Source organism: Asterias rubens, assembly GCF_902459465.1.
Source record: "Asterias rubens chromosome 8 unlocalized genomic scaffold, eAstRub1.3 super_scaffold_89, whole genome shotgun sequence".
In the NCBI taxonomy this organism is placed as follows: domain Eukaryota; kingdom Metazoa; phylum Echinodermata; class Asteroidea; order Forcipulatida; family Asteriidae; genus Asterias; species Asterias rubens.
The window spans coordinates 879,193-904,771 of NW_022985693.1; the positions used below are offsets into that span (position 1 = coordinate 879,193).

Sequence of the window (25,579 nt, forward strand, 5' to 3'; positions counted from 1 at the left end):
ATTTCCCCTTTATAAATACATAACTTTTGTAATAAATAAAATTATATATATTTTTTTTGTACTCATGGTTTTAGAACAATGACACTTTAAGAAGTTAAAACTGGGCGTGGGTCGTGTCTTCGATAAGGAACCCCTTGTTCTTTTTTTTCGGTATTGGTACGAATGTCCGGCCGACCGGCCGCGGCTCTGGTCCCGCACACGGTCATACGTCAAAATTTGTGCAGATTTGACCCGAAAATGTAGATTTACATTTTAAAAAACCATTGTGTAATACTTGAAACAGTTACGAGCTAAAATAACCACTATAGTGGCAGTTTCAAAACTAAACTGAAAGGGGAGTGTTACTGTTGAATCCACATGTGACATTAAATATATGTTTATGAGCAAAAAAAAAAAAAAAAAACAATCCTGGATTTGGACGTGCATGGTCATGATTACATGGGCAAATTAATTTGTGCTGAAGTTATTTGCACAAGTATGTTTTTAGCTTTTTGAAACTGTATTATCTGTTAAATCTGATAAATAAAACGATAAATCGTTATAACAGCTAACTGCACTATGCAGTCAACAAAATACAATTAGAGAACACTTCAGCCGATATCTTGGGACATAATTTGTATGAAACTTCATCGTAATAATTTAATTTTGATTGAGACAGAAGATTATAAAATTTAATTATTTGGGTGGCATTGTAAAAAAAACAATGAATAAAATGGCACAAGTTGCCTTCTGCCATGGGTTGAATGACACTGAGAGTTCCCATGATGAGAAAGTCATCTAAACAAACAAACAAACAAACAACAAACAAACCTGACTATCCCAAAAGTTGCGGGTGTGCTCAATCAGACATCATTTTTAGAAGTTCAAAAGAATGCAACTTTTTCACGGACGATAAAAGTCGCTCTGATTTGCCTAGATGCAAAAAGTGTTAATCAAAAGAGGGCGCTGTTTGAATTTTTAGTGGTGGTCACTTTGATAGCTAGGCGCACCACACACAATACATGAAACCTTATACTAACTCTCATCAAGGAAACCAATGATAACATTTAAAAAAATACTCAGCAAAATCGTGTATGAAGTCCTGCAGCCTCTTGAAAACAAATCGGACATGCTTTCGGATAACTAAACTTCCGAATTGTTCGTACATTGTTGGTCTATCAGTCGCTTGGAATTATTTTTGTGCTTCTTTATACCCAGCCCCCCCCAAGTCACTTTGTCATTCATTGAACGAGTGCAGCATTTTACAGAAGTGTGGCGGGTGCTTCAATATAGGAGGGTATTAACTTTTCAAGAAATTAACCGATATCATAATATGGTTGCCATTGTTTGCTGGGAAAGCTTTTCATTGCATTAGTTATTGTGCCTGAGAGTAGCGCGCAGTTGACTGGTGATAATTTTCAAAGTTAGCATATTGAACCTGTCTTTAGCTTCTTTAGAGAGCCACTTTGTACTTCGTGGCTCCCAGTGGCGGGTTATCCCGCAGTAACAGCAACTTGTTTAGGAAAATAATAATAATTGTTGACCCGAAACTTGGGAAGGCGGTATTTTGGGTACGTACTTGAAGTCATGGTGGGCAAATAGTTTGCAGAAATCGGGCGTGAAATAAACGTAATAAATAATCAGTCACTTTGTGCACAGCTTTAGTATGAATAAAGATAAATATATTATTATGGTTTATAATATTAAGATGACAATTTTATTAATCAGCCATTTATCAACCAACCGAAGCCAACCAATGGTGTGCATAATCATAATTAATTAAAGTGACGTTACAATAAAGATTTGCCTAATGTGAATATTTATTTTAAACGTTTACTTGACGTCCGATTTATGCAAACTAATTGCCACCATGACTTCAACTACGTACCCAAATCACCCCCTTGCCAAATTTCGTATCAAAATTAATACACTTTAACATAAATCGCTGAAAATGCTGATACTCAGCGCCTGGGAGCCACGACGCACAAGGTGGCTCTCTAAAGAAGCTAAAGATAGGTACAAAACGCTAAGAAAGTTGTTCAGTAGTCGATTGTGCGCCCTAATCCCGATGGCTCTCTAACAACTAGCCCTGGCGGCCTTACACTTTCGTATTGTACTATAGAGGAAGAGTCCCACATAGGACAATCTAACGGTGAAAACAAAGACATGGTTCTCATTTCTGAATAACTTATCTCGCTGACGGCGACCCTTTGAAATAGCGCCCTCTAATAAACCCCAACAGACAGATAATCATCTCTGGCCAATCACAACACATATGGAAAGTTTATGTCACTGCACCACTGTCCATTGTCCAATGAAATCAGTGTATCCAAACCACATCAGCTATAGACCTTATCGCAAATACCAATGCGCAAGCGCAGACTGTTGAATGAGGTGCATTGTGAGATAGATATGGATGAAATTTTGATACCAGCAAGACCACAATGCACCTAATTCCAAGCTTTACGCGCGCGCCCCGGTATTTGCGATAAGGTCTATGGTGGCTATGTGTAGTGACCCACGCATGCGCATTACAACATTTACGTAATTGGTCAGAAGTCACAGGACAGGGACTATATAATTTGCATACAATCTCTCTCAACCTCACATAGTACTATCGTTTTATTAATAATAATTATGACATTAATAGTTTAACATTCACTTCAAGGTAAGGCAAGTTAGTATTATAATACTCATCTGAGATATGTTTGGTTAGGTTTGAATAACTGACACCTGTTTCTCTGCTAAGCAATATATGTCTGTGCTTAGTAAGTTTATGTCCACGAAGAAAATACTAACAAGAATAAACAATCTGAGAAGAGTTACCATGGTAAAACTTCGTATACTCAAATTTGATAAAAAGTGATATCTTTTTACCATAACCAAAGTAGTTAAAATCGAAATGTTTGTATTGCCATCGGTTTTCAGTCATTGCAGACCCTTTAATTGACAGTGGACACTATTTGTAAGTTGTCAAAGACCAGTCTTCTCACTTGGTGTATCTCAACATATGCATAAAATAACTTGTGAAGATTTGAGCTCAATCGGTCGTCGAAGTTGCGAGATAATAACGAAGTTGTGCTTTCAGATGCTTGATTTTGAGACCTCAATTTCTAATTTTATTTCTCACAATGTTTTATACTACCAACCTCTTCCCATTAGGCCTATTCGTAACAAGGTTTTGTGCTAATAATTATTTTGAGTAATTACAGGTAGTGTCCACTACCTATAAGAAAAAATAGCGGTAACCATGCACAATGTCCAGCATGTAAAAAACGTCTTTAAATCATGGGTGATTTTTTAGGTTTTCTGGTGAAGTTTTTTGTTGCATTATGACTTCATTTTAGAGGGAAATTTTCCCAGAGAAAAACAGTTTTAGTGTGGATTTCATAGAATCATCATCAGTACGCTTTCAGACTAAAAGGAAATGACAACAGCTATGAAATAAATACCAATATTAAGGCCTGTATGTCCTTGTAAATGAGTTTATTCAATAAATAAATGTTTAGATATAATTATTAACAGTTTCCAGTACAGTATTGTGGTATCAACTAAAGGAAAAAAATTAACGTTTCTTTGAAATTAACTTAAAACATACAAATCTTTGACATGATACATTTTAAAGGCAATGTCATAAATTATAATTTTTCCAAAAATAAAACGTTTCTATTTCCTATAACACTTTACATCCCAGATGCAATCTTTACTGAATCAAGAGAACATACGTGCAACATCACAAAACCAGACTAAATAGACTTCAAGTCTATTGTAAACCAAAATAAAGTAACATTTTAAATTCTCAATTTACAGAAAGCTAAGTTTTCCCAATAATCTTGAATGATATTGCACTCAGAGATTAAACATGTCAGTATCAAATTTATCTCAATTTATTCCAGGTTCAATCGTTAACTTGGGTGTGACCCTTTGGCCACTAACAGTTATATGGTTTATGACTGGCACCCCTGAACAAAGATATTGACTAATGGGGGAGACCTTCAACATATATAGGGCTGGATAGCTCAGTTGGTAGAGCTTCGTTGGTTCAAGTCCCGCTCCAGTCAATTTGCCTGTGTTCAAACAAGGCCTGGAATTACACGCAGATCTTGGCCTTGGTACCCCCCTCAAAAGTTTCCCATTGACTTTAAGATCTTCTAATGGAAGTGCCCTTTGCAAAATGAAAATGGCCTTGTCCTCTCAAAGATGAAATTCAAGGCCTCCAAACCCAAACTACTTAAAGGGTCTGTGTACTTTTTGGGCGACAAAAAAACACAGATCTACAATGTCATGAAAATAATTTTCGTCTCACTGATAATGAGACGAAAATTATTGTAGCATGTAAAAACGTATTTTCATGACATTGTTTTACTCATTTCTCAAAAACTACAGCGCCTCAGCATCTGCTATTTTAAAGCTTTCTACTATCATTACCTTCAAACGGTTTTATGTAAATCTGTGGACATTGTGTTTTGTGTTACAAAAAGTGCCCATATCCTTAAATGACAAATATCCCTGCAACCAGTTCTTTTTCTTATCTATGATATATTTTCCTTTTTAAGCAACATTACCAAAAATAAAGTTTACTACATTTATGATAACCTTGTACAATTCTTTAAATATGACACTGTGAAATACCCTCCAGTATATCATTAGAATTCTCTCGATCAATTGGCACCAGTAATGTTGTAAGGAAATCCAGCGCATCGAAGACTTGCATCTGTAGATTGAATGAGAAAATGGCTCTAATAAAAAAAAATAAGAGCAAGGAATTTGTACAGGCAGATTACAACATCTAAAAACACTCTTGTTTAAGATAAGATTTGAAAGTCTGATTTTGACATAACTACTAAAATCAAGTTCTTCAGGGCCTTCAGTTATTTTGCGTTGAAAGCATCCTGCTGAGACATGGACAACAACCAAAGAGATGATCCACATTTGGACATCACGGCGGGAGGAAAATGGATGATGATGATTTCTCACAATATTTTATACTATCAACAGCTCTCCATTACTTGTTACTAAATAAGTTTTGATGCTAATTATTATTCTGAGTAATTACCAATAGTGTCCAGCTCCTTTAAAAGAAAATAATTACTAAAAGATAACCATACAATATACTTCTAGTGCTGGAGTAATAAAGAATACATACCAGGAGGCCCTTGGTTTGTTATTCCAGTCGCAACATAATCATCTGGTGTATCACCGCTACAGCTAAGCGAATCTACCTTCTCACCTATTCAAAGCAAATACAACAATGCATTATCAATGTGGGAAATCAATTGTATACCATGTCTGTATGCCTCGTTTTTGAAAGGGCAAGGAGGCATTTTCTTCTTGGTAAAGCGCAACCTATGAGGAACTTGTACATTTTGACTGGAACCTTTCAAGAGCACCAAGGCAATGACGAGGGGGCATAGAGGCAATCACCTTCCTTGCCTCCATGATGTATCAGGCCTGCTATACCATAGGTGTCTTTGTGTCCAACTAACGAAAGAAAACAATAATCACCATAGAAACTGAGTTGATTAGATTATCAGGTGATTGTTAATTTTGTAGACAAGCAATCATAACTAAAGGTGACTCATTCTTATGCAATCGTGTAATACTAGGTTCTTAATAGCGCTTTATCAAAGCACTCAGTATTTTGTCCTGCAAGGTATGTGGAGCTACGTGGCTTACAAGTAGCTATGGCACAATATGCTGCTGATCAAACAGGAACACTGGGGGAACCGCCCTCTCTTTGTGATAAGTGCACTGGGTTCTTTTATGTGCGTTACACTACACATGGGACCAAAAGCTTTACTACCAGAGGAACTTCCTTCTGTATTATTTTGGTTCTGTTTAGATAGGTTTGAAATGTCCTCTGACTGACTTACCTAGAATCACCAAATTAAGGACCATTGATGGAGCTGGAAGAGCGTGAATTATCTGCTCCTCAAAGAATAAATCTTCCTCAACATAAGCCACAATAGCAACCTGTATGACTCCAGTATCACCAAATGGAAACACAGTCACACTACTCACATCTGTATTGGAAAACAATGGTTGATATTAATAGTCAAAGACCAAACTATAAACCACAGCTATTGCCTGGTACATACTTCCTGCAAAATCAGCCATATGGCATCAAAATTCGCTTTGCATTCGCATTCGAAGAAGTATGAACCGAGCTTTAGGCTCTGGCACAATCAACTGTCTCAGCAACAGAACGGAAGGGTACAATTTCAAAATAACAGAAAGTGATGGTTTACTAAGTTTATTTAGTTAAATACCCTGTTGTTCCCATTATTCAGATTCCAACTTTTAAGCCCTCATCACACCAAACTCATTCTCAATAAGATACAAAAAATGTAGCCGAATGGGCTTAAACTGTGTGCAAATGGAGTACACGTAGTAGCAACTTTCTATGGTATGTTAACACATTGTGCGGCCAAGGGTCATTTGGATGTATGTGTAAACGCAGATTTGGTCCTTTTGTAGCATGTTTTGTTGTTATTATTATTATTATTATTATTATTATTATTGTCCAGCAAAAGCTTTCTGATCTAGCAAAACCCATTTTTAAGATTTGGTAGCGGCGGTGCTGATCTACCAGTAGGGGGCGCCAGCACGACTCCCTGTCAGAGCATTGCTGGTCGATCGGTAAGTGACCTGCTTGCCAGAGAGGGCGTCCTCTGGTTTAGGCCTTCTGCTTCAGGTAATTTTATGACTTACTCAGTGTAAACAAAGCTACGGAACCAGGGACAGTAAAGCCAGTTATTTGTATCATTAAAGCTGTGTTCATCGCAACCCCCAGTCAACACTATAATTTCTTAGGATGTAATCAGATGTTTTGAGAACTAGTTTGGTGTGACCCAGCTTTACAACTTACCATAAATTTTGAGTGTTTGTATCTTAACGAATAGCTCAATTCCCTTATATTGATAGACTGTTGTTGATGTACGGTCTACAATGATGATAAACAGTTGATCTGTTGTGCTGAAGGATTCCAGTGCAATGGCTCCATATGCATCAATATCTTGCTGATGTTCAATGGTGTTAGTATCGGAGTATCTATCAAGAGGAATAACAAAAGGCATCCATTAGGAGGCTTAGTAATAATATTAACAGGATTTTGATGGTGCCATTTCATCTAGATAATGGCGCTCAGCAATAACAGACAATGAAAAACAAGTACATTTAAAGAGCAACTGTAAACAGGTGAGTTAAAGTTGTTTTTGAATGACGAAAAAGTGTCCATATGTCTGAATGATCTCAAAGAGACTAGACATTGGACTTGACTTAAATAATAGCTACTGCTATTTCAGGTCAATAACCTTTACTTACTTGAAAACTGTGACCGGCACTTCAAAATTCTCTTTGTTGAGTGTTCCTGTGAATGAGTTGGCAATAATGATGTAGTGATTATCTTCTATTGATACAGCCAGAATATCACAAGCAGCTGTGGATTCCATTGTGACAACTTCAGTGAAGGATCCGTTACTGACTTGTTGGAATACAGAAGAAGACGCAGTGAAAGAACGCCTGATGTCATCCAAATAATTAGCAACACTCAAATGCAGAACGCCATCTACAAAGAAATGTTTCATCTACAAAAAAAAGACAATCAAAGAAGAGATAAAGATTGAAGGAAGTTGCATCTTGGCATCATTTATGTACCACAAACCACTCCTAAATTTTGATCTTAAGGTGCAAAAAATAGTTAATGGCCTGACGTTTTGACCCCAGCATAGTCTTTCTCGAAGGCTTAACTTTGAGAAAGACTCTTCTAGGGTTGAAACATCAGGCCATTAACTTTGTTTTGCATTAATACCACAGTTCATTTTGGTTGGCAAGCAGTTTGCAACAGCTAATTCTATTTTCTAATTTCACAGTGCTTACACATTGATTTGGCATCAATTTCAAACATCCAAACACCAAAGAAACCCAAGAAGGTTGATTTTCTTGTGTGTAAAAGGGAATGTAGTTGTATTCTTGACAAGTAAATTCTATCTTCTCATTGGATCTTAAGGTAAGATATTTTCAGTTTTGAGGAAGAATAAGTATAAGTTTTGTTTGCGCGACTGTTTGATGTAAGCTACTTTGGACCTGTTTTAAGCATGGTGTACAAGTACTTTGTATAAATACATACTTGAATAGAGAGTGCATCCTTGCACAGTGATGTATTCAAAGAGGGGGGGTGACATGGGCCATTGCTTCCCCACCTCATGGCTACGCTGATGAATAAAATAATGCAAGCAAAATTTACACGAAAATAATTCTTACCTTATTTGCTCCAACAGTTATAATGTAGTCCTTCAAATAAAAGCCTGTTTCTAAACTCTCCAGACAAAAGATGTAAGATGGTAAGACTGTATGGAAGTCAAAGTTTTCATCAATATGTAACTCATTTGAGATAGCTATGCAGGTTTGATTAGTCAGTGGGTCTATATAGATCTCTACATCCATTGGTGATATACAAGGTAGAGCTTGATACAGGTAGAAGGTTTCATTCTCTGGTAGCCAGATCAAGACGCTGGTTGTACTGTAACCAAGGAAATCACTCGGTATTGAAGCTGTAATAAACACACAAAAACACAATCAATCAATCAAAGATAATGTTTACATAGAGGCTTGAATTATATTTCCATGGAAAATATGACACATCCTAAAGCCTGTTTCATACTTCTTGCGAATGTGATAATATTTTGAAATTCGTCAACAGTTGAAATGTGCTCAACACTCCCTAAGGGCAGCCCGGTGACGTCCATCCAAATTGAAAGTACGAAACAGGCTTTTAATATGAAAGATTTAGTTTCATGTATTTGTTTTAGATGGTCTTCTAAAGAAGTGCACAATTAAGGTAATAATTTCTTGCTCTGATTTAAAGTGAGACTTTGACTTATGGTGAGACATTGGCTTCAATCAATTACTCAATCAATCAGTTTATTTCCACATTATCAACATCAAATCAAAGGCAATGTAAATTGGAAGTTAAGAAGTATAAGTATGTATAGTTTGACTCTGGCTTATGGTGTGATTTTTTTATTTGATACTTACATCGATTTAGTGTGACTATACCATCGATGTCAACTCCTTCTTGCAGAGAGGGGAAGATACAATCCCCTGCATCAATATTCTTAGCAGCAACGACTAAGAAAAGTCTATCATTTATCACGAAGGAATCAACATCTGTGGCCGATTTGGGATGTATGGACTGGAGAAATAACAAGAAAAACAATTCAAATGTACCCTTGTCTCAAGAAAAAATTGTTCAGAATACAAACTATTTTTCGATAGAATCTTGATATATTCCTCTTCAACAATTTACAATATAAAGGTGTGACAATATTGTTTGGGTTAACAACAAGTAATGGTAGTAGTTTAGCGCCACCACACAAAAGTAGAGAGAGCTTCCACAAGGTTGGAACTTTTTTTATCATATCATCTTACTCTACTGATGATTTAACACTAAAACACCACAAAGCATAGTCAACATTTGGTCTGGATATATATTCTAAACGCTCTTGTTAGAGCCAAACAAGAAGAAAGAAGACAAAGAAATTTCCGTTTTCAGATGTGGGAGGAAAACCCCAGAAAATTATTCCAGGGAAAACTCATGAAGTCATGTAGGGGTTGAAAAAACCCAATCCACATGGTGCCCCTGGCTGGGTTCAAACCTGAGTTCCAGAGGTGTTAGGGTGTTTATCATGAAAGAATCAACATCTTTGGCTGATTTAAGATGTATGGACTGGATAAATTAGAAGAAAACAGTTCACATGTACCTTTGTCTCAAGAAAGAGTTGTTCAAAATACAAAATAGGGGTGTGAAAAGCGCCTACAATGTATGCACCAACCTGACCTTTTTGGACTCTGAATGAGTATATGGTCAGTTAAAAGGCAGTTCCAGGCCCTTAAAAATGTTACCTAGGGGTGATGTTTCCCTTTAATATTAATTCCTACCATATAATATTGGTATTGTTCAGTAACTTGATCCCACTGGTAGATGTGTGATTGAATACATTGAACAGGAGGAAAGGTGGTTCTCTGTCCGAGTACCAGCCACTGTGTCTTGTTATAATAGAAGGAATGCCACGATCCATAACCAACTGTATCAATCGCTTGCAAAACATCCAGATGAGATAGTAATACGGCAGCATCTAAAGATAATAATAAATGACATTTGTAAAGCATCTAATGCAAAAGCTTCTAAGCGCATAAAGAGAACAATCAAATTTACAATGAGTGAAAGATACAATACAAGAAGCAGATAACAAACAAGCAGCTTCAAGCAAATGAGTTTTCAACAGAGACTTAAAACAGTGTAAAGAGAAAGCCTGGGGAAAATGCACAGAAAGATTATTCCAAAGAAAAGGATCAGCGTAAGAAAATGATCTTTGACTATAAACAATTGAAGAAGTTCTTGTAGTTGAATTGTGGCAAGCAAATACTATTGATATGATCGCAAAATTCGAGTGAGGAATAAAGGTAACAAGTTCAGATAAATAAGCAGGAGATTGACATGTATAAAGACACATTATTGGCTTTAATATTCCTATAATCTAATAATCCTTTTATAAGTGTCAGCACTGACAAAATAGTTTATTCAGATGAGTTTTATAAAATGTCCAACAATTCTTTGTTAGTTGTTGAAAGTGCTTAACTCTTGAAGTATTGTATCGGCTTTATTATCTGAGTAACCAACAATATGTAGTCCATTTTGTTTGAACTTGATGAAGCCAATATTGAATATGATTACTTACTTTCTTGTGCATAATGCATGTGATCCAACAGTTGACATCTTGCTAGTAGGCTTATATTAAGAGCTGTAAATGATGGATATGTGTAGACAAAGCGATATAACTCAGGAATACGTAGATTATCCACATAACCCAGTGTTGTTATATCACTCATGATAGGTGTACCATGAAAGGTGTATTCTCCTTCAATAGTCTGAGCTATGCTTTTCAGTAGCTGTCAATAAATCAAAAACAGTTTTCATAATATTTAAAAATAAAATTGACTGTTTCAAAGAAAGGGTAGTATAGTAATAACATTTTACTACGGTATAAATCAGCAAAAGTCTACTTAAAAACAAACTCAGAATTGACCACACACTGAAATTCAGTAATTTATTGAAATTAGTCAAGAATACTTCCAGATTAAATGCTTTTAACACGTCAACTTAGTTGACTAGTGTCCTGACAGTTTAAAGTAGCTTTAAACTATCAGTCATTCAACCAGTTTGAATGTCCAATTTAAAAAAAAGGAATGCCCCTGGTAGCAGTTAATTTAGGTCAAAACCCAAATCATTTATGTGAAGCCCTCCCCTTGAAGTGGCTGTCCAGTCTTGTGATGTTAGGCACTCTCTCATAAAAAAAACCATACAAAATGAAATTAATAAAAAAAGCTGTATGATTACAGTCAGTGATTTGAAGATTCACAACTTACTGTATTATTCAATAACTCCACGAGATCCACTCCATTAACCAGACCATTGATTAGAATATTTGGAGCAACGCTTACATCCATGCTAAACCGCTTCACTCCAGTCACTTCTTGAGTTCCTGTCTCAAGTAATAAATTGTCTTCCGAGACGACTATTCCATCAACTTTGCCTCCAGCGCTGAAACAAAACACCCTGTCATTAGCACCTCTAGAATAATGTTATTGTGATATTTTAGATCTCTAGTTGTGACTTGCTTGACCACGTAAAATCATTTCATTTTGCCTGTTAGGAAAAATAGTTTAAGTAAGAGGCAACAATAAATTCTATCTAAAAGTTAACTTGTACAAAGCTTGCATTATTTGTTTGCATAAACATTTGTAAAATTCCCTTAAGCCCTCTCATTGATGTAGAATTTGAGGCTTGTTATAGTATTAGAAAATATTTGTGGGTACAACATTTATTAAACATTTCTTAGAAGAGGTGCTGGCTCAGAAAGAAGCTGGCAGTTGTTCTCAATGTTTTGAAAAGTGTCAATTCAGATTTGTGATGTTCATTCACTGGGCACATAAAGTCAAAATGTTGAAAACTGAAAAACCGGATGATGGTATAGCCAAAGGAATAACTGTTATAATTCTCCATTAAAGTAGGATCATCATTCAGTTTTTGACAAGGTAGGGCAAAATCATCAAGAAAGATACAATAAATGTCATCTGTGAAAGTTTCAGTAGAATATAGTGAGTACTCAGTGAGAAAATAACTAAGTACTTTTGTGGTTTTAATTTTAATAGTACCCCTCATTCACATTGGTACTATTACCACAGACTCCGACTGAGGGCAGCATCCAAAGTGATCTTTGGAGATTTAAATTGTTCAACATACTTGGTCATGATTTCTAATCAATGTGGGCATTTCAGACGGAATAATGTGGCAGAATGCTTACTACCATTACCATCTTTATATAACAAGTAAAAACAATAAGATAACATATTTGTATAGCGTCTACTGCAGGCCAGGTCTAAGTGCTTTAAGAATAAAGTTGTAGATAGAGTTTAAGTTTGAGTTAAGAGTGATAGTGTTCTTAGATGAGAAACGATTTAAGGTTTAGTTTGAACGATTCAACAGAAGGAACGTCCTGAGAGAAGGACTGATGGAGGAGACTTTGGGATCAAAATTAACATCATTTCTTTTCAGGTTATTACCTTTATTGGGGATGACAGAAACAAACTACTTAATAATAATAATAATTAAAACTTATAAAGCGCCATCTATCTAAGACTAAACTTATTCCGAGGCGCATAAAACAAACAAAGAGAGTAACAAAACAAAAACAAAAATACAAATTACGAAGCTTGGAAAGAAATAAGGGTACGTTGAATAAAAATGTTGAATTACATAAACGTGTTGGCAAAAATAAATGGTTAAAAACAGACAGAAAGTCAATCATAAGAAATTTTGAATAGGTGGGTTTTTAGCAGAGTTTTAAAAATATCCAGAGACGTTGTAGCTCGGATATGTAAAGGAAGAGAGTTCCAGAGTGTGGGTGCGGATACAGTAAAAGCATGATTGCGTTGGAAGTGTTTGTTTTAGGGACAGTTAAATAAAGTTGGTTTGTAGAGCGAAGATTGCGAGTAGGTGTATATGGTGAGAGAATTTCTTTGAGATATGGAGGAGCCCTTCCATTCATAGCTTTCCATGAGGTTATTCTGAGGATGACAGTAACAAACTACTTACATGAGGTTATTCTGCAGAATGATACCGGATATTTCAATAGGAAACAGGATATTATAGTTCCCTGTTAATGTGACGGCATTGCTTTGAAATACAGATAAGTCCACTCCATCAACTTTCATTAGATTCGTCATAGTGATGGAGCTAAAGCTCACGGGACTACCAGTGAAATTCTTAATGCCTGTGATGATGTTGACTTGGTTGTTTACCACTGCATTATCTGAGAGATCTAATCCATTGATGACGCCATCAATCACTAGGTTACCTAATGATGGAACCAGGGAAAAAACAACGTCTTAATCAGGGATTTCTGAAGCATGTTATTTTGGTAACCACTTCAAGACATTGGACACTATTGGTATTTGTCAAAGACCAGTCTTCTCACTTGGTGTATCTCAACATTTGCATAAATTAACAAACCTGTGAAAATTGGAGCTCAATTGGTTGTCGAAGTTGTGAGATAATAATGAAAGAAAAAACACCCTTGTCACATGAAGTTGTTTGCTTTCAGATGCTTGATTTCTAGACCTCCAAATCTAATTCTGAGGTCTCAAAATCAAATTCGTGGAAAATTACTTCTTTCTCGAAAACTACATTACTTCAGAGGGTGCCGTCTCTCACAATGTTTTATACTATCAACAGCTCCCCATTATTTGTTACCGAGTAAGGTTTTATGCTTATAATTGTATTGAGTAATTACCAATAGTGTCCACTGCCTTTAACAGCAGTTATAGAACTTTATTTACAGCTACCGCCTTCTCCCAAGTTGAAACTGACAACAGAAATTATTTTGTTGTTTCATTTTTTATAAAGTATGTTCTTTATACTTTATTTATCTTTGTGAAAATTTGGGTTAAATTCGTCATCGAAGTGGCAAGAAGATAAAGAAGAGAAAAAAACACCATTCTTACAGAAACTTGTGTGCTTTCAGATGCCTGAGAAAGGCTTTATATCTGAGAATTGCTCTATGCCTATAGTATTTCTCAGGTTCAAATATTTTAGTGATATATTACTTCTTTCTCAAAAACTATGTTACTTCAGAGGGAGCCATTTCTCACAATGTTTGTTATACTGTTGTTACCAAGTCAGCTTTTATGCTCACAATTATTTTGTGTAAATACCCACTGTCCAGTGCCTTTAAAACATGTGTAATTAATCCAAAAGTTATGGTTTGTGGTCGTCCACAGAATGGAATGTACAAAAAAAACTGAGTTGCAATATTGCAAAACTGAACTCACCAAGTGTTGTATTGGCTGCAAAGGTCTTGATTCCTAAGATCTGATTCTCTCTTCCATCAATCCAAACAGATTGAGCAAAAATTTCGAAATCGACACCATTTAAGTCTCCATCCAGTATGATAGTCTGTGTTATTAATGAAGCTTGGCATGCTATCCTAAGAGTATCTACAAAGGTTTTATTTCCAGTCACTGTTTGTGGGAGCGTTAAGCTCATGTAGGTTTGCTCCAACTCTTTCAGATTAATGCCATCCAAGGTACCATTGTAAGTTACATTCTATATAAACAAAGACAAACGGGCAAATCAAATGTCAAAGTTTAGTTTGATTCAGTTCTCATTGCGTAAAGATCAAAGTGCAGTCGTTCAGACAACTCAGTTAACAAATGTGATGTGATCATGAGTCATTTATCGGAAATACTAGTATGGAAAAACAAGCCAAAACAGACAAACTGGGGTGAACTTTTGTTAAATTGAAATGCCAAAACATATCTTATTTTAAATTGGGCAACCTCCTCCCTGAAAAATAACATCAAGAGGGGGTTAAAATTAGCATTGAAAGAAAATGTGAGATGTAGTTTCAATAAACAACTTGACTTTAAACTCCCTTTATCTCAGTTTCATTCACAGCTTTTGATCAAAAGGTGGTATCAACAGGTTTTTTTAACAGTAAAAAAAACAAAAAAACAAAACCTGGGTCGACAAGCAACACATTTTGCTTGATTGTATCACAAATCTTGCATTTTGAAATGTAGTAGTCATGTGTCATCATAATTAAGGCATTGAAACATTACATTGCCGGGGTGGTGGGGGGGGGGGGAGTAGAGGTCACAATGATGAAATCCACCATTATTTTCATTGCAAAAATTTACCAGCTAGGATTGAGTGTCAACATAAATATTTCAGATATTGGACAGGACCTCAGAAACTTGTAGAAATTGAAGTTGAAATTTAACACTAACCACTAAGTATTTCTGTTTTTCAAATCATTAAATTTCCTCTTCCTGAGTTAGAAAGTATAAAAATACAAAAGAAATAAAAAACTACTTACATCAAGGACATATATATCATCTAAAGTTCCATTTCCATACACAGTCTGTTGAGTAACTCCATCTTTCTTAGTAAGTAGTGCATTAGCTTCAAGGTATCGTACATCCACTGTATCCACTAGAATATCAGCTGTTAGATTCTGCTCTAAGGTTATCCCACCTACAACAACACACAAAACAAACACAAGTTACAAGCATTTGTATCCCTATATATTTGTTTTTTGGTAACACCATGTGTGCATCTACTTGGTAGGTAGATCAACACGTTGGTGAGACAAGTTTCCAAAAGAACGTATTTAGTAGATACACACAAACCCCTAGTTACCGTAACCCAAGTAGATATTGATACCTCACCATGCAATGCCTCAAATCCCACATTTGTATCCCACAACATATAGTTCATACATGTAGCAGCTAAATGAACTACTTTGATATCAAGTTAATGTTCCTAATGTTGGTTGGTAACAAACTGTTGATAATGATGAGCTGTCTGGTACTGGTCTTGGCATTGCTGCTCTACAGGGCCCAATTTCATAAGTAGGTATTAAAAGCACAAAAGCATGCTAAGGATAGTGAACTCTTGCTTTCCAAAAATAGTTACCAGCCAAACAATTGTATGTTTGCGTTGCTGTGACCCCACTAATTGCTTAGCAAAGAAATTTCCTAAGCAGAATTTTCTGCTTTGATAGCTTGATGAAATTGAGCCCTGATGGGATGTAAAGGTGGAGACCTTGTGTGAATGAACTAAGTACGCTTATAGGTGGACCCAAGTGTCTATGGCATTATGGCATCCTGCAAACCCATACAAGGTGCTAAATGGCAATCTCACAATTCAAACATAGCTTTGCAAACTTGTTGTGGAAATAATGAGTACTTTGATACATGCAGCGATAAAGTACTGTACATGTGTTATTGTTATTGTTATTATTAAGAAGTGAAATGCCTTTACTTACTTGTAAATGTTGTGTAGCCAAACAAAACGGTTGTTTCATTATGTCTGGCAGCTACTGCATTCAGATCATCCAGGGAGACTCCATTTAATAAGAGGGCGATCATTGTCTCCTGACCCGTCAAAGTTCCAATGAACACTTTCTCACCAGTTATGGTTTGGAACTAAATAAAACAAAAATTACACACTCAGGTTATGCATTGACCACTCGGGGATGAAACCTAAAGATTAGCATCTTAAATATTAAGATTTGCGGTAGCACCATGTAAATATTCATTTGAGTAAGGCTGGTTCTGAAAATAACCAATGGTCAACGACTCAACATTTTGATCAGTATGCTCTGATTGCCTTCAGGAGAATGCTGCATTCTTCTGAAGACGATCAGAGCATACTGATTGAAATCATACTTAGCATCTTAAATATTAGTGAAAATGAAGAGTGCCAGCAAGGAGATAAAATATAAATGCATTCAATTAGATGGGACAAGATTTGATGGTAATCTATTATAAGATTACAAGAACTGCTAAGCTTTTATTGACAATCATTTTGAGCCTGGTAGGCCTTAATGTCCTAATTTAAAAACGCTGCTGTTTAATTAATGTGATATATAGAGGCTGGGCAAGCTGCCCCTTCATTTTATCTATGGCAAGCTGCCAAGTAATCTGGACCTGGTACATTTATGATGGAGGTAGAACATGATACCAATAATATTGCATCTAGCTTGTATTGTCGTACATGTTTTCCAAAGACCTGAACTTGTTGGAAAATAAAAGCAGTTGAAACTGGCCCAAAAGTCAATTAATGATTTTGCTATCATGTTTTTTGGGGGTGTAGTTTGATACAGACTGAGTCTAAATAACAACAACACTGAATTATCTAATCAAAGGGAAACTCACATCTGAAACTCGCAGAACAAAATCTTCCATCTTAAAACCATCTATGAATCCATCAATTGTTATATTAGGTCCGGAAACAATGTCAGAAAACTGCAAATTGCCTGTTGAATAATCAGAACAAAAGAAATATCAATATAAACCATAAGAAATAATTACATTTTTGAAATAACATTTTGGTGTGTCACACACATTTGTTCCGTCCTTTTTAATCCGTGTAGCCCAATCAGTACCTCTGTTAGCACAAATGATCAACTCATTAACCATAATATTTTGACTATGTAAGCTTAAATCCCTAGCAACTTAGCAAGCCGTGTTCCTGTCCTTTATGCAGGGAATGTCACTTACCATTGTAAGTACTATTTGTTGTTAGCAATACACCATTCAGCTCCTTATCAACAATGTGGTCGTTTATTGTCATAGCAACCGTGAGATCATCCTGGAAGTGAAGACTCTGAGTGAAATGAATACTGCCCTCAATTGTTTGAGTGAGAAACTGTTTAATAACCTGTTTGTTGAATGTTGGTATATGAACACCATCCACATGATCTGAAGTGTCAAGAGATAATATCAAAATATTAGAATATAATTAAGGGCTGTTTTCAAACTGAAAGGTGAGCTACAGACCTGTTACATAATGGTCATAAATAATGGCTGAGTTTGTGCGGTGTGTTCTTGGCCCGAGTGCCCTGTTCTCATGCCAGAATGATGAGAACATGACCCCAAAACAATACACTCGGAACAAGATCACACACCAGCTTTCAGCAGGGATCAGCCGAGAAAAACACTGTACAAAATGGCACTACATCATCTCTCCCGTTTTTATTATTTTTATAATGAATCCAACCATATGTGGTTGCAATTAAAAATGAACCTTACCTAACAAACAATCCCTGCCTGACCTTCCCCCATCTCTCTGCCCCTCTGGCCCTTGATCAGGTGCTTTAAGTGCATTTAGCTCTTTCATATTCAACATGCTGAGTAACAAGTTTATGAGAAGTTCCTACACTTACCAAGTGCATCTAGATTTGGTATCTGCACTATCCCGGTAAAAACTTTGGCTCCAGTAATAAGTGTCTCATTCACATTGGTATAAACAGCATCGTCAGCAACGACTGACAAGTCAAAACCATTGGTGTAGTTTACAACGATGATTTTCCCAATCACTGTCAATCCATTTAGAAACGTCTTTGTGCCTGTCACATACTGGATTCCTGCAAAATGAAAAGAGTCAATATCAATTTGTCTCAAACTAGCTCAAATAAAGTAAGAAAAAAAACCTGACAAATGTTGTTTGATTTTGAAATTGTTATTAAAACAGAAAGTGAGAAAATAAAATAAGCTGTTCAAACTGCTTACCAACCAAAACGACCTATGGTTTAAATGCAAAAAATAGTTAATGGCCTGACATTTCAAGTCTTTCTCGGAGGGTAAATGACCAAATGAAACAGAAATTAAATAAATTATACATTTCTCCTTTCTCTTCATATCAAATGATTTAAGATCAAATTCATTCTTGAAGATGAATGATCACAGAGATTTCTTCCTTATGATCATTACAACTAATAATAACAATGAAGTCTTGTAAAGTGCACAAATCCACCAAAAGGTGCTCTTAAAGGCACTGTAACAAAGGAAGAGCAAAACAAAAGGGGAAGGGACCAAAGGATAATTTAGTTAATAGGAACTTAATGCTATTGATGAGTGTATTGAGAGATTTTTTGATTGAATGAATAGTTATAGAGGTTTATTGTGAAGGGGTAACTGATTCCAGAGACGTGGTGCTGCAACTGAAAATGAATCCGTCTCCCCAGGTGCGATGAGATTTTACTTCTTGAGGACTATTTATTTCCGTATGGAATGTTGAGGGATGGTTAATAGAAGTTGAGCATATCTAGAACGTACAATGGTGCTTGCCCATTTAGTGCTTTGAAATCAATAAGTATCAGCCACTATCATATCAATTCAAAGAAACTAGTACAAATTATAGATTATAAATCATGAGTGTCGTGGGTTTGAATCATACCCAGAGTAATATGCCTGTGATTTTTTGAAAGTAACGAGTATACAGTGCTAACACATCGATGTATAACCAAAATTATTATTCATGTAGTTCTGTTTGAAATAATCTTCTTGAAGTACACCACTTACCGTCTGCATTTATCTTGAGTGTATTTGCATTGATGGCTCGTACATCATCACCATTGAGTAATCCAGAGAGTGTTATAGAGCCAATGGTGACGTCTTGAGCAATCACAGCATTAAGAAAGGTTGTATTCAGTTTCACATACGATGAATTGAATATTGTTACAATGTCAGTAATCAACACACCTGGAAAAAACCACATTTATGTTATGAAACACTCTTCATCATCAGCAATAATAGTGACTTTGTTTGTTTAGATGATCGTGGTGTCAGGGGAAAACCAAAATGAACACTCTTTATCTCTAATGCAAATTGAACATCCATTAAATCAATGCGGTACCCACTGTTAAAATATAGGATTCAAACTGCTTCTAGCAACCGGGCAATGCCGGTTGTCCAGTTGGTAAGACACTTTTCTTGAAATGCAATAGGTGTGAGTTCGAATCTCACCCCAGTAATGTGCTTGTGATTGTTTTCCACAAAGCTTGGAAAGTACAGTGCTATGGGTAAAACCAATATGAAGATTCTTTATCCCCGATGCAAATTTAACTTCTTGTAAATGTTAAGTGTCAATTGTTTTTTATTGAGGGGGCAGCTGATGAAGAACAAAAAGGAAACAAGTCAAGGCTGTGACTTACCGTCAATCATTTGTGATTGAATGTCCAAGTTATCTTTCATAATGACATCATTCCAGAAGGTAACATTCCCCTCAATAAGAAGAAGCTTTCCAGGAATAGTTCTTATTACTTCTCGGAGGTAGTAAGACATGTTGATGCTATTGACGATCAATGCTTCTACATCTTCAGTTGAACTCACATCTGATGAGAAGATCTTAAGTCCATTGATGGAGTCTGTCCTGCCTTGGATAACAAAAGCCTCAATGTTTCTCTCTGTCCCAAATGTATGTTGTCCATTAGTGATGAGGGGACCGGCCATCTAGGAGAAAAAAAACAACAGTAAAGAAAATAGGTTTGAGTTGTGTCGATAATAACAATGGTTTATTACAGAAACTTGTATTAATATGTTGCTTCTTCTTCTGCACCTTTTTGCTATCCCGTCTCTCATTTTCATCAGTAGAAATGTCAGGCCCTGGTAATGAAACCAGTCATAAACTTTCATCCCAAAAAGGGCATTGTAAAAAAAAAAACATAAAACAACGGGCCTGAAGTCCAGTGCAAAATTTGAGCCCTTTTGATGAGACCAGTTATAACTTTTCAGGGCATTGTTTATTGAACATAGTAAAGCTGGTCGAAATGTATCACAACAATTAAGTTTGAAGACTGTAAAATATAAGCCCAATAAGTGATAATTTGATTACCGTGGTTTGAGAAGCCAAAAGAGTTACATTCCCATTGAATACAAGGACTCCATCTTCCTCCAATAGTCTCAATGCATTAGATTCATACATTGTTATGTTAATTCCATTCACAAGTCCATCCACTAAGAGATCTTGCTGAAAAGTCACATCAGAGGCAAAGGTCTTCTCACCTAAAACAGAAAGATACACATGTTAGGCTAAATCAAGAACACTGTAGTAATTATTAATGTCAGAGACTGAATAACTATTTTGATTCTAGTGTATTATACTCCGACGAACAACGAACGAAACTGGACGTAATCCTGTCTGGATTTGGGAACGTTTCTGGTCTCTCTGAATATTCTGGACATACATAATAGATCAATCAATCAATCAGTAAAACTATAAGCCGCTAAACCCAACAGTTTCTCATAGCGCCGTACAGTAGGCTTTTGAAAAAAAGGTGAGATTTAAGCAAAGTTTTGAGCTTTGCTAATGAAGTAGATTGCCTGATGTTCTGAGGAAGATGATTCCACATCCTTGGGTTGCGATAGAAAAGGCACGATCCCCCCAACTGTATTTAGTTCTTTGAATGTGAAAAATTGATGTGTGGGAACAGGAACGTAGATTTCTGACAGGTTCTTTGCTAGACAATAAGTCAATGAGATATGAAGGGGCTGAGGCGTTGAGGCAGCGAAACACAAGTAGGAGGATCAACTGGTAACCAGTGAAGACTCATCAGGATTGGTGGTGGCGAAACTATGACAATTAACACCAAAATTATGAACTTGTAATGTTGAAGATAACTGCTATCATAAAAACGATGAAGCTAAACTTTTGGTTTCACTTTTTGACATTGAAAAATGCGACAAAAGAGAAATGGCTGCAAGTTCAACACATGTCAGAAAAAAACTATATACAATTCCTGTAGCTTGCAGGGTATCAGTTTACTCTTCTCTGGTTTGTGTTGATTTGTCAGTTGTTCTTTTTACAGCTTTATGAACGAAGTTAACGAAGCAGTCACTACAACACTACCACTGGCATTAGAGTTAAAGAGTAAATCAAATACTTCAATATCTTCCTACCTGTTATGACTTGATCACCATCTACTTTGACAGCCTCAGCTACCATAGATGGTATATCTACCCCATCCACTAAACCATCCACTGTTGAGGATCCATCAAGAATAAGACCATTGGAAAATATTATAGCTCCCTCTACAGTTTGATCAACGCCATTTGTAAGAAGCACTTCTAGGCCTGTACCCCCTCCTGAAAAATGATAAAAAAATTAATTATTATTTAGGTCAAATTGCATCCATGGTATCCTTAAACAACAATAAATAGCAAATGCTTCATCAGCCCAAAAAATACATTTACGGGAGTCAGATTTTTGACTCCCATAAATGGCCGACCGTGTTAGTTCGCACAGTAAAAGGAAAACCACGCAATTTCGAGGCAAATGTGTGTGGATCATTGTATTCTACTTTTAAAACATCTTTCTTACCATATGCATTTTATAACAAACGGTTACAAGCGCTTTTCAAAGACCAACTCGACCGATCCAAGGCAACGTGTTCCTTTAACATCTGATAAAAGGCATTTTAAAGTATTGGGGTATGCAACTTCAGTTTTTGTATTTGTTCTTAATAGGCAAAATTTCAAGTACACCCAAGATGTAAACAAAATATTAATAATATGTTTGGTTTGCGGTAACACCATGTGTGTATCTACTTGCCAGGTCGGAAGGTACAAAATTGGCCCGGACTACTACTTTTAGCTTTAGTGGATCAAGGCTACTTCTTGTTATTGATCATCATCGTCAGGAGTGTCAGAATATTATCTAAACCCCCCTTTTTGTATAAAAGAAGAGTCTGCAAAACTTTATTTTCTTTGTGTAAGCCCAGTAGTTAAGTAGTCCATTGTGTAGCCCAGTAGCTCAGTAGTTCTTTGAAACTAATAATCACCCATTATAAGTTTCTAAGAAAACCACAAGGTATGCAGCATGCAGCTTTTTTTTCCTTTTAGATTTGAATTACTTTTCCTGTTAGATTTCAATGTATGCTTAGTCAGCAAATTTGCTTTTTGGGGTTGTCATGCTTGAAGGCAAGTTTCAAATTCACAATAGTTGCTAGGGTCTGGCATTGACAACAGTCGTGCACTACTGGATCAAGTTGGAGTATAGTAAGAGTGAGAGCGGGAAAGTGGGGAGATGATTTTTAGAATATTGTCATCTGGCACAGCTACAGCTACAGCAGACATAATTTTGGGCATGGACATTTTTGAAGACATTACTTTTGTACGGTCTATTTGTTGAAGGCATTACCGAGTCGTAATTGTCTATATTGTAAGAAGTTCTTCAGGGCCAGTGTTGTAGGAATCATGGTTCCGAGTTACCAGCTAAGAGTTATAACCGAGTTCTGGTCTGGAAATTCATTCTGAGAAAGGCTTGAGAGAGAGAGGCGAGAAGGCCGACTTCCCAAAGACCAAACCGATTGAAGAAGCCAAGGGCGTGGCAAGTGAGCGGCCTTGACTACCCTCACCTACACTTAAAGGCAGTGTTAAGAGCCAGCACCCAACATGGTGAACCAAGATCGTCAAGATTGCTATATTAACTTTTATGGCTTACTAGTTATATGTATGGTTAGCCACTGAACTGGTTGGTAGTCCTCAACTAATAATTATATTGTGCTTGTACATAAAATTGTGAAGACTTGAAAGTATTGATCAACTGAATTGAATGAAAGTCTTCACTGAAAAGTAATCTTGAAATTGTACATACACTTGTGAAGACTCAACTGAATTTGATACTAAGAATGTTTGTAAATATAAATGATTGTAAATATTAATGTGCACAGAATTGTAAATAAGAATACCGTGAAACAAAATTGAATTGTCTAGTTTATTTCCTTTCGTTTTTGCAAGAAGAACAGTGTATATTAATAGACACACATGTCCGGGTATTAGGCAAGGCTAGTCAGTAAAACTGAGAAATATCCTGACAAAGAGATTGATGGAAATATTGTGAGTACATTAAAAACAAAAGTTGTTGGAATTATAAATAATACCTGTAGCTGCGATGCCATCAATGCTTCCTTGTACAGTGATGTCTTTTACAATCATATCATCATTAATAACCCAATGGCCGGTTAATACAGCTGGTGTGGCTGAGTTTGCTACCAGTATATCTGTAGGAATGTTGATACCATCTACAAGACCATCCACAGTCACATCACCAGATATAGATACCTCGCTAGTAAAAGTGTAATTCCCTGTCAATTACAAAAACAGTTGATCAATTATTAATATCAATTTTTAAATACTGACTTTTTTCATGAAGCCTGATTCATACTTCATGTGAATGCGAATGCGATGCTCATTTTGGCGTCACTTTGCTGTTTTCACAGTGAATATTTTGCAGGAGTTCAGCACATTGTATTGCATTTGCATATCCGGGAGAGTAATCGGGCTTAACTGCCACTTGGGGGTCCACTATGTTTCCTTTTTGACTCACTTGTTAGAATGCATGTTTCTTATGAGTCTGGTTGAGCTTCTTCAATTTGTTCAATGTACAATTAATCATTAGGAAAGGGTTGAAATGCTGCAGAATGTCAACCTATTTAAGATAATGTACCTGTTATTTTTTGGTAGCCAGTGTCTCTCAAAATAGTTTGATTTAAGACCGATATATCCACTCCATCTATGGTCCGTTCCTCCCCCATTAAAACACCTTGCTCAGGTACTAAATCACCGGTAAATGTCTTGTTTCCTGCAAACATGAATTTAAAAGACAGTCAGTCATCATAATAATAACAATAATATAAACAATGACTTTACGCATATGTTTCTAAGCGCTATAATCAGACTAATCAGATTGACGGGTTTTAAGTTAGATTTAAACTATCCAATGAAAGTGCCACTTGAATGTGGGTAGGTAGCTTGTTCCAAAGTGTTGGAGCTATGACTGAGACAGCACAATTGCCATACCGTGTCATGGTGCAGGGTCCCGGGAATGCTGGAAGCGGTGGAAGAAGAGCTAAGGCGTTGGGTAGATGATGAAAGAGATCTTGGAGATATACTTAGGCCAAATTGTCAACAACTTTAACACCACTCTCCTCAATATTCACCATCATCATCCACTTAAAAAAATATCTTTACTGCTGGTGACACTTATAATAATACCAATATGTTTTAATATTGCACTTCCAATATTAATAACCCTAGTCACTGGGCCATTTATTTTATTCCATAAAACCACCTCAGCTCCCTGGGGGAGTATACAGCCTGTGCTACAATGATGCGCTTCTAAGCTAAATCAATCACAAGAACCATGTCTGCCCTCATAGGTACCCATTTACCACTGGGTGGAGAGAAGCAATTATAGCTCAGGAACACAATTGTCACTACTGGGACTCAAAATCCACACTCTGCTGAACAGAAACACTGCTTGGCCACCACACCCCGTCACACACTTGATCAAGTACACAGACTGATTGCTCTTAAAGCTGGAAACTTGCATCAAGGAAACAGAATATTAATTTTGGGTTTTACAAATATAATTATACACTGATGTGAGCACTGTATACTCTATACTTTCCCGAGCTCTGTGAACAAATTTCACATACATATTACTCGGGTGGGACTCGTTGCAGTACCAGCTGCTAAATATAGGAACTGTACTGTCTCTAATTACTGGGTAATCTCAGTGGTATAGTTGGTAAGACGCTGCTCTAGAATAGCAAAGGTCTAATTACTGCTATAGAATTGCCAAGGTCAATGGGTCCAAATCCCACCTGAGTAATATGCCAAACTCACACTCTGCTGAACAAAAACACAACAGCTTGAGTTCAGTGTTCTTATCTGCTCGGCCACTACACCCCGA

At 36.4% G+C, this 25,579-nt stretch overlaps 1 protein-coding gene across 3 annotated transcripts in view; it reads right to left on the minus strand.

The window, feature by feature from the left end:
- Positions 1 to 4,388: 4,388 nt before the first annotated feature.
- The window catches only part of LOC117305549, a 44,371-nt gene continuing 23,180 nt past the window's right edge, over positions 4,389 to 25,579 (minus strand). For all 3 annotated transcript variants that reach the window (XM_033790432.1, XM_033790433.1, XM_033790431.1), the window contains 23 exons: positions 24,332 to 24,466; positions 23,766 to 23,969; positions 21,784 to 21,969; positions 20,720 to 20,889; positions 20,040 to 20,337; positions 19,408 to 19,587; positions 18,270 to 18,470; positions 17,605 to 17,805; positions 17,260 to 17,360; positions 16,368 to 16,527; positions 15,417 to 15,574; positions 14,371 to 14,644; positions 13,136 to 13,397; positions 11,407 to 11,581; positions 10,719 to 10,929; positions 9,919 to 10,115; positions 9,016 to 9,172; positions 8,242 to 8,531; positions 7,303 to 7,565; positions 6,848 to 7,029; positions 5,853 to 6,002; positions 5,126 to 5,209; positions 4,389 to 4,693 (listed from right to left, as the gene is read on the minus strand). In XM_033790432.1, coding sequence (XP_033646323.1) covers positions 4,641 to 4,693; positions 5,126 to 5,209; positions 5,853 to 6,002; positions 6,848 to 7,029; positions 7,303 to 7,565; positions 8,242 to 8,531; positions 9,016 to 9,172; positions 9,919 to 10,115; positions 10,719 to 10,929; positions 11,407 to 11,581; positions 13,136 to 13,397; positions 14,371 to 14,644; positions 15,417 to 15,574; positions 16,368 to 16,527; positions 17,260 to 17,360; positions 17,605 to 17,805; positions 18,270 to 18,470; positions 19,408 to 19,587; positions 20,040 to 20,337; positions 20,720 to 20,889; positions 21,784 to 21,969; positions 23,766 to 23,969; positions 24,332 to 24,466 — 4,292 coding nt within the window. In that variant the 3' untranslated portion in view covers positions 4,389 to 4,640. The remainder of the gene's footprint in view (positions 4,694 to 5,125; positions 5,210 to 5,852; positions 6,003 to 6,847; positions 7,030 to 7,302; positions 7,566 to 8,241; positions 8,532 to 9,015; positions 9,173 to 9,918; positions 10,116 to 10,718; positions 10,930 to 11,406; positions 11,582 to 13,135; positions 13,398 to 14,370; positions 14,645 to 15,416; positions 15,575 to 16,367; positions 16,528 to 17,259; positions 17,361 to 17,604; positions 17,806 to 18,269; positions 18,471 to 19,407; positions 19,588 to 20,039; positions 20,338 to 20,719; positions 20,890 to 21,783; positions 21,970 to 23,765; positions 23,970 to 24,331; positions 24,467 to 25,579) is intronic.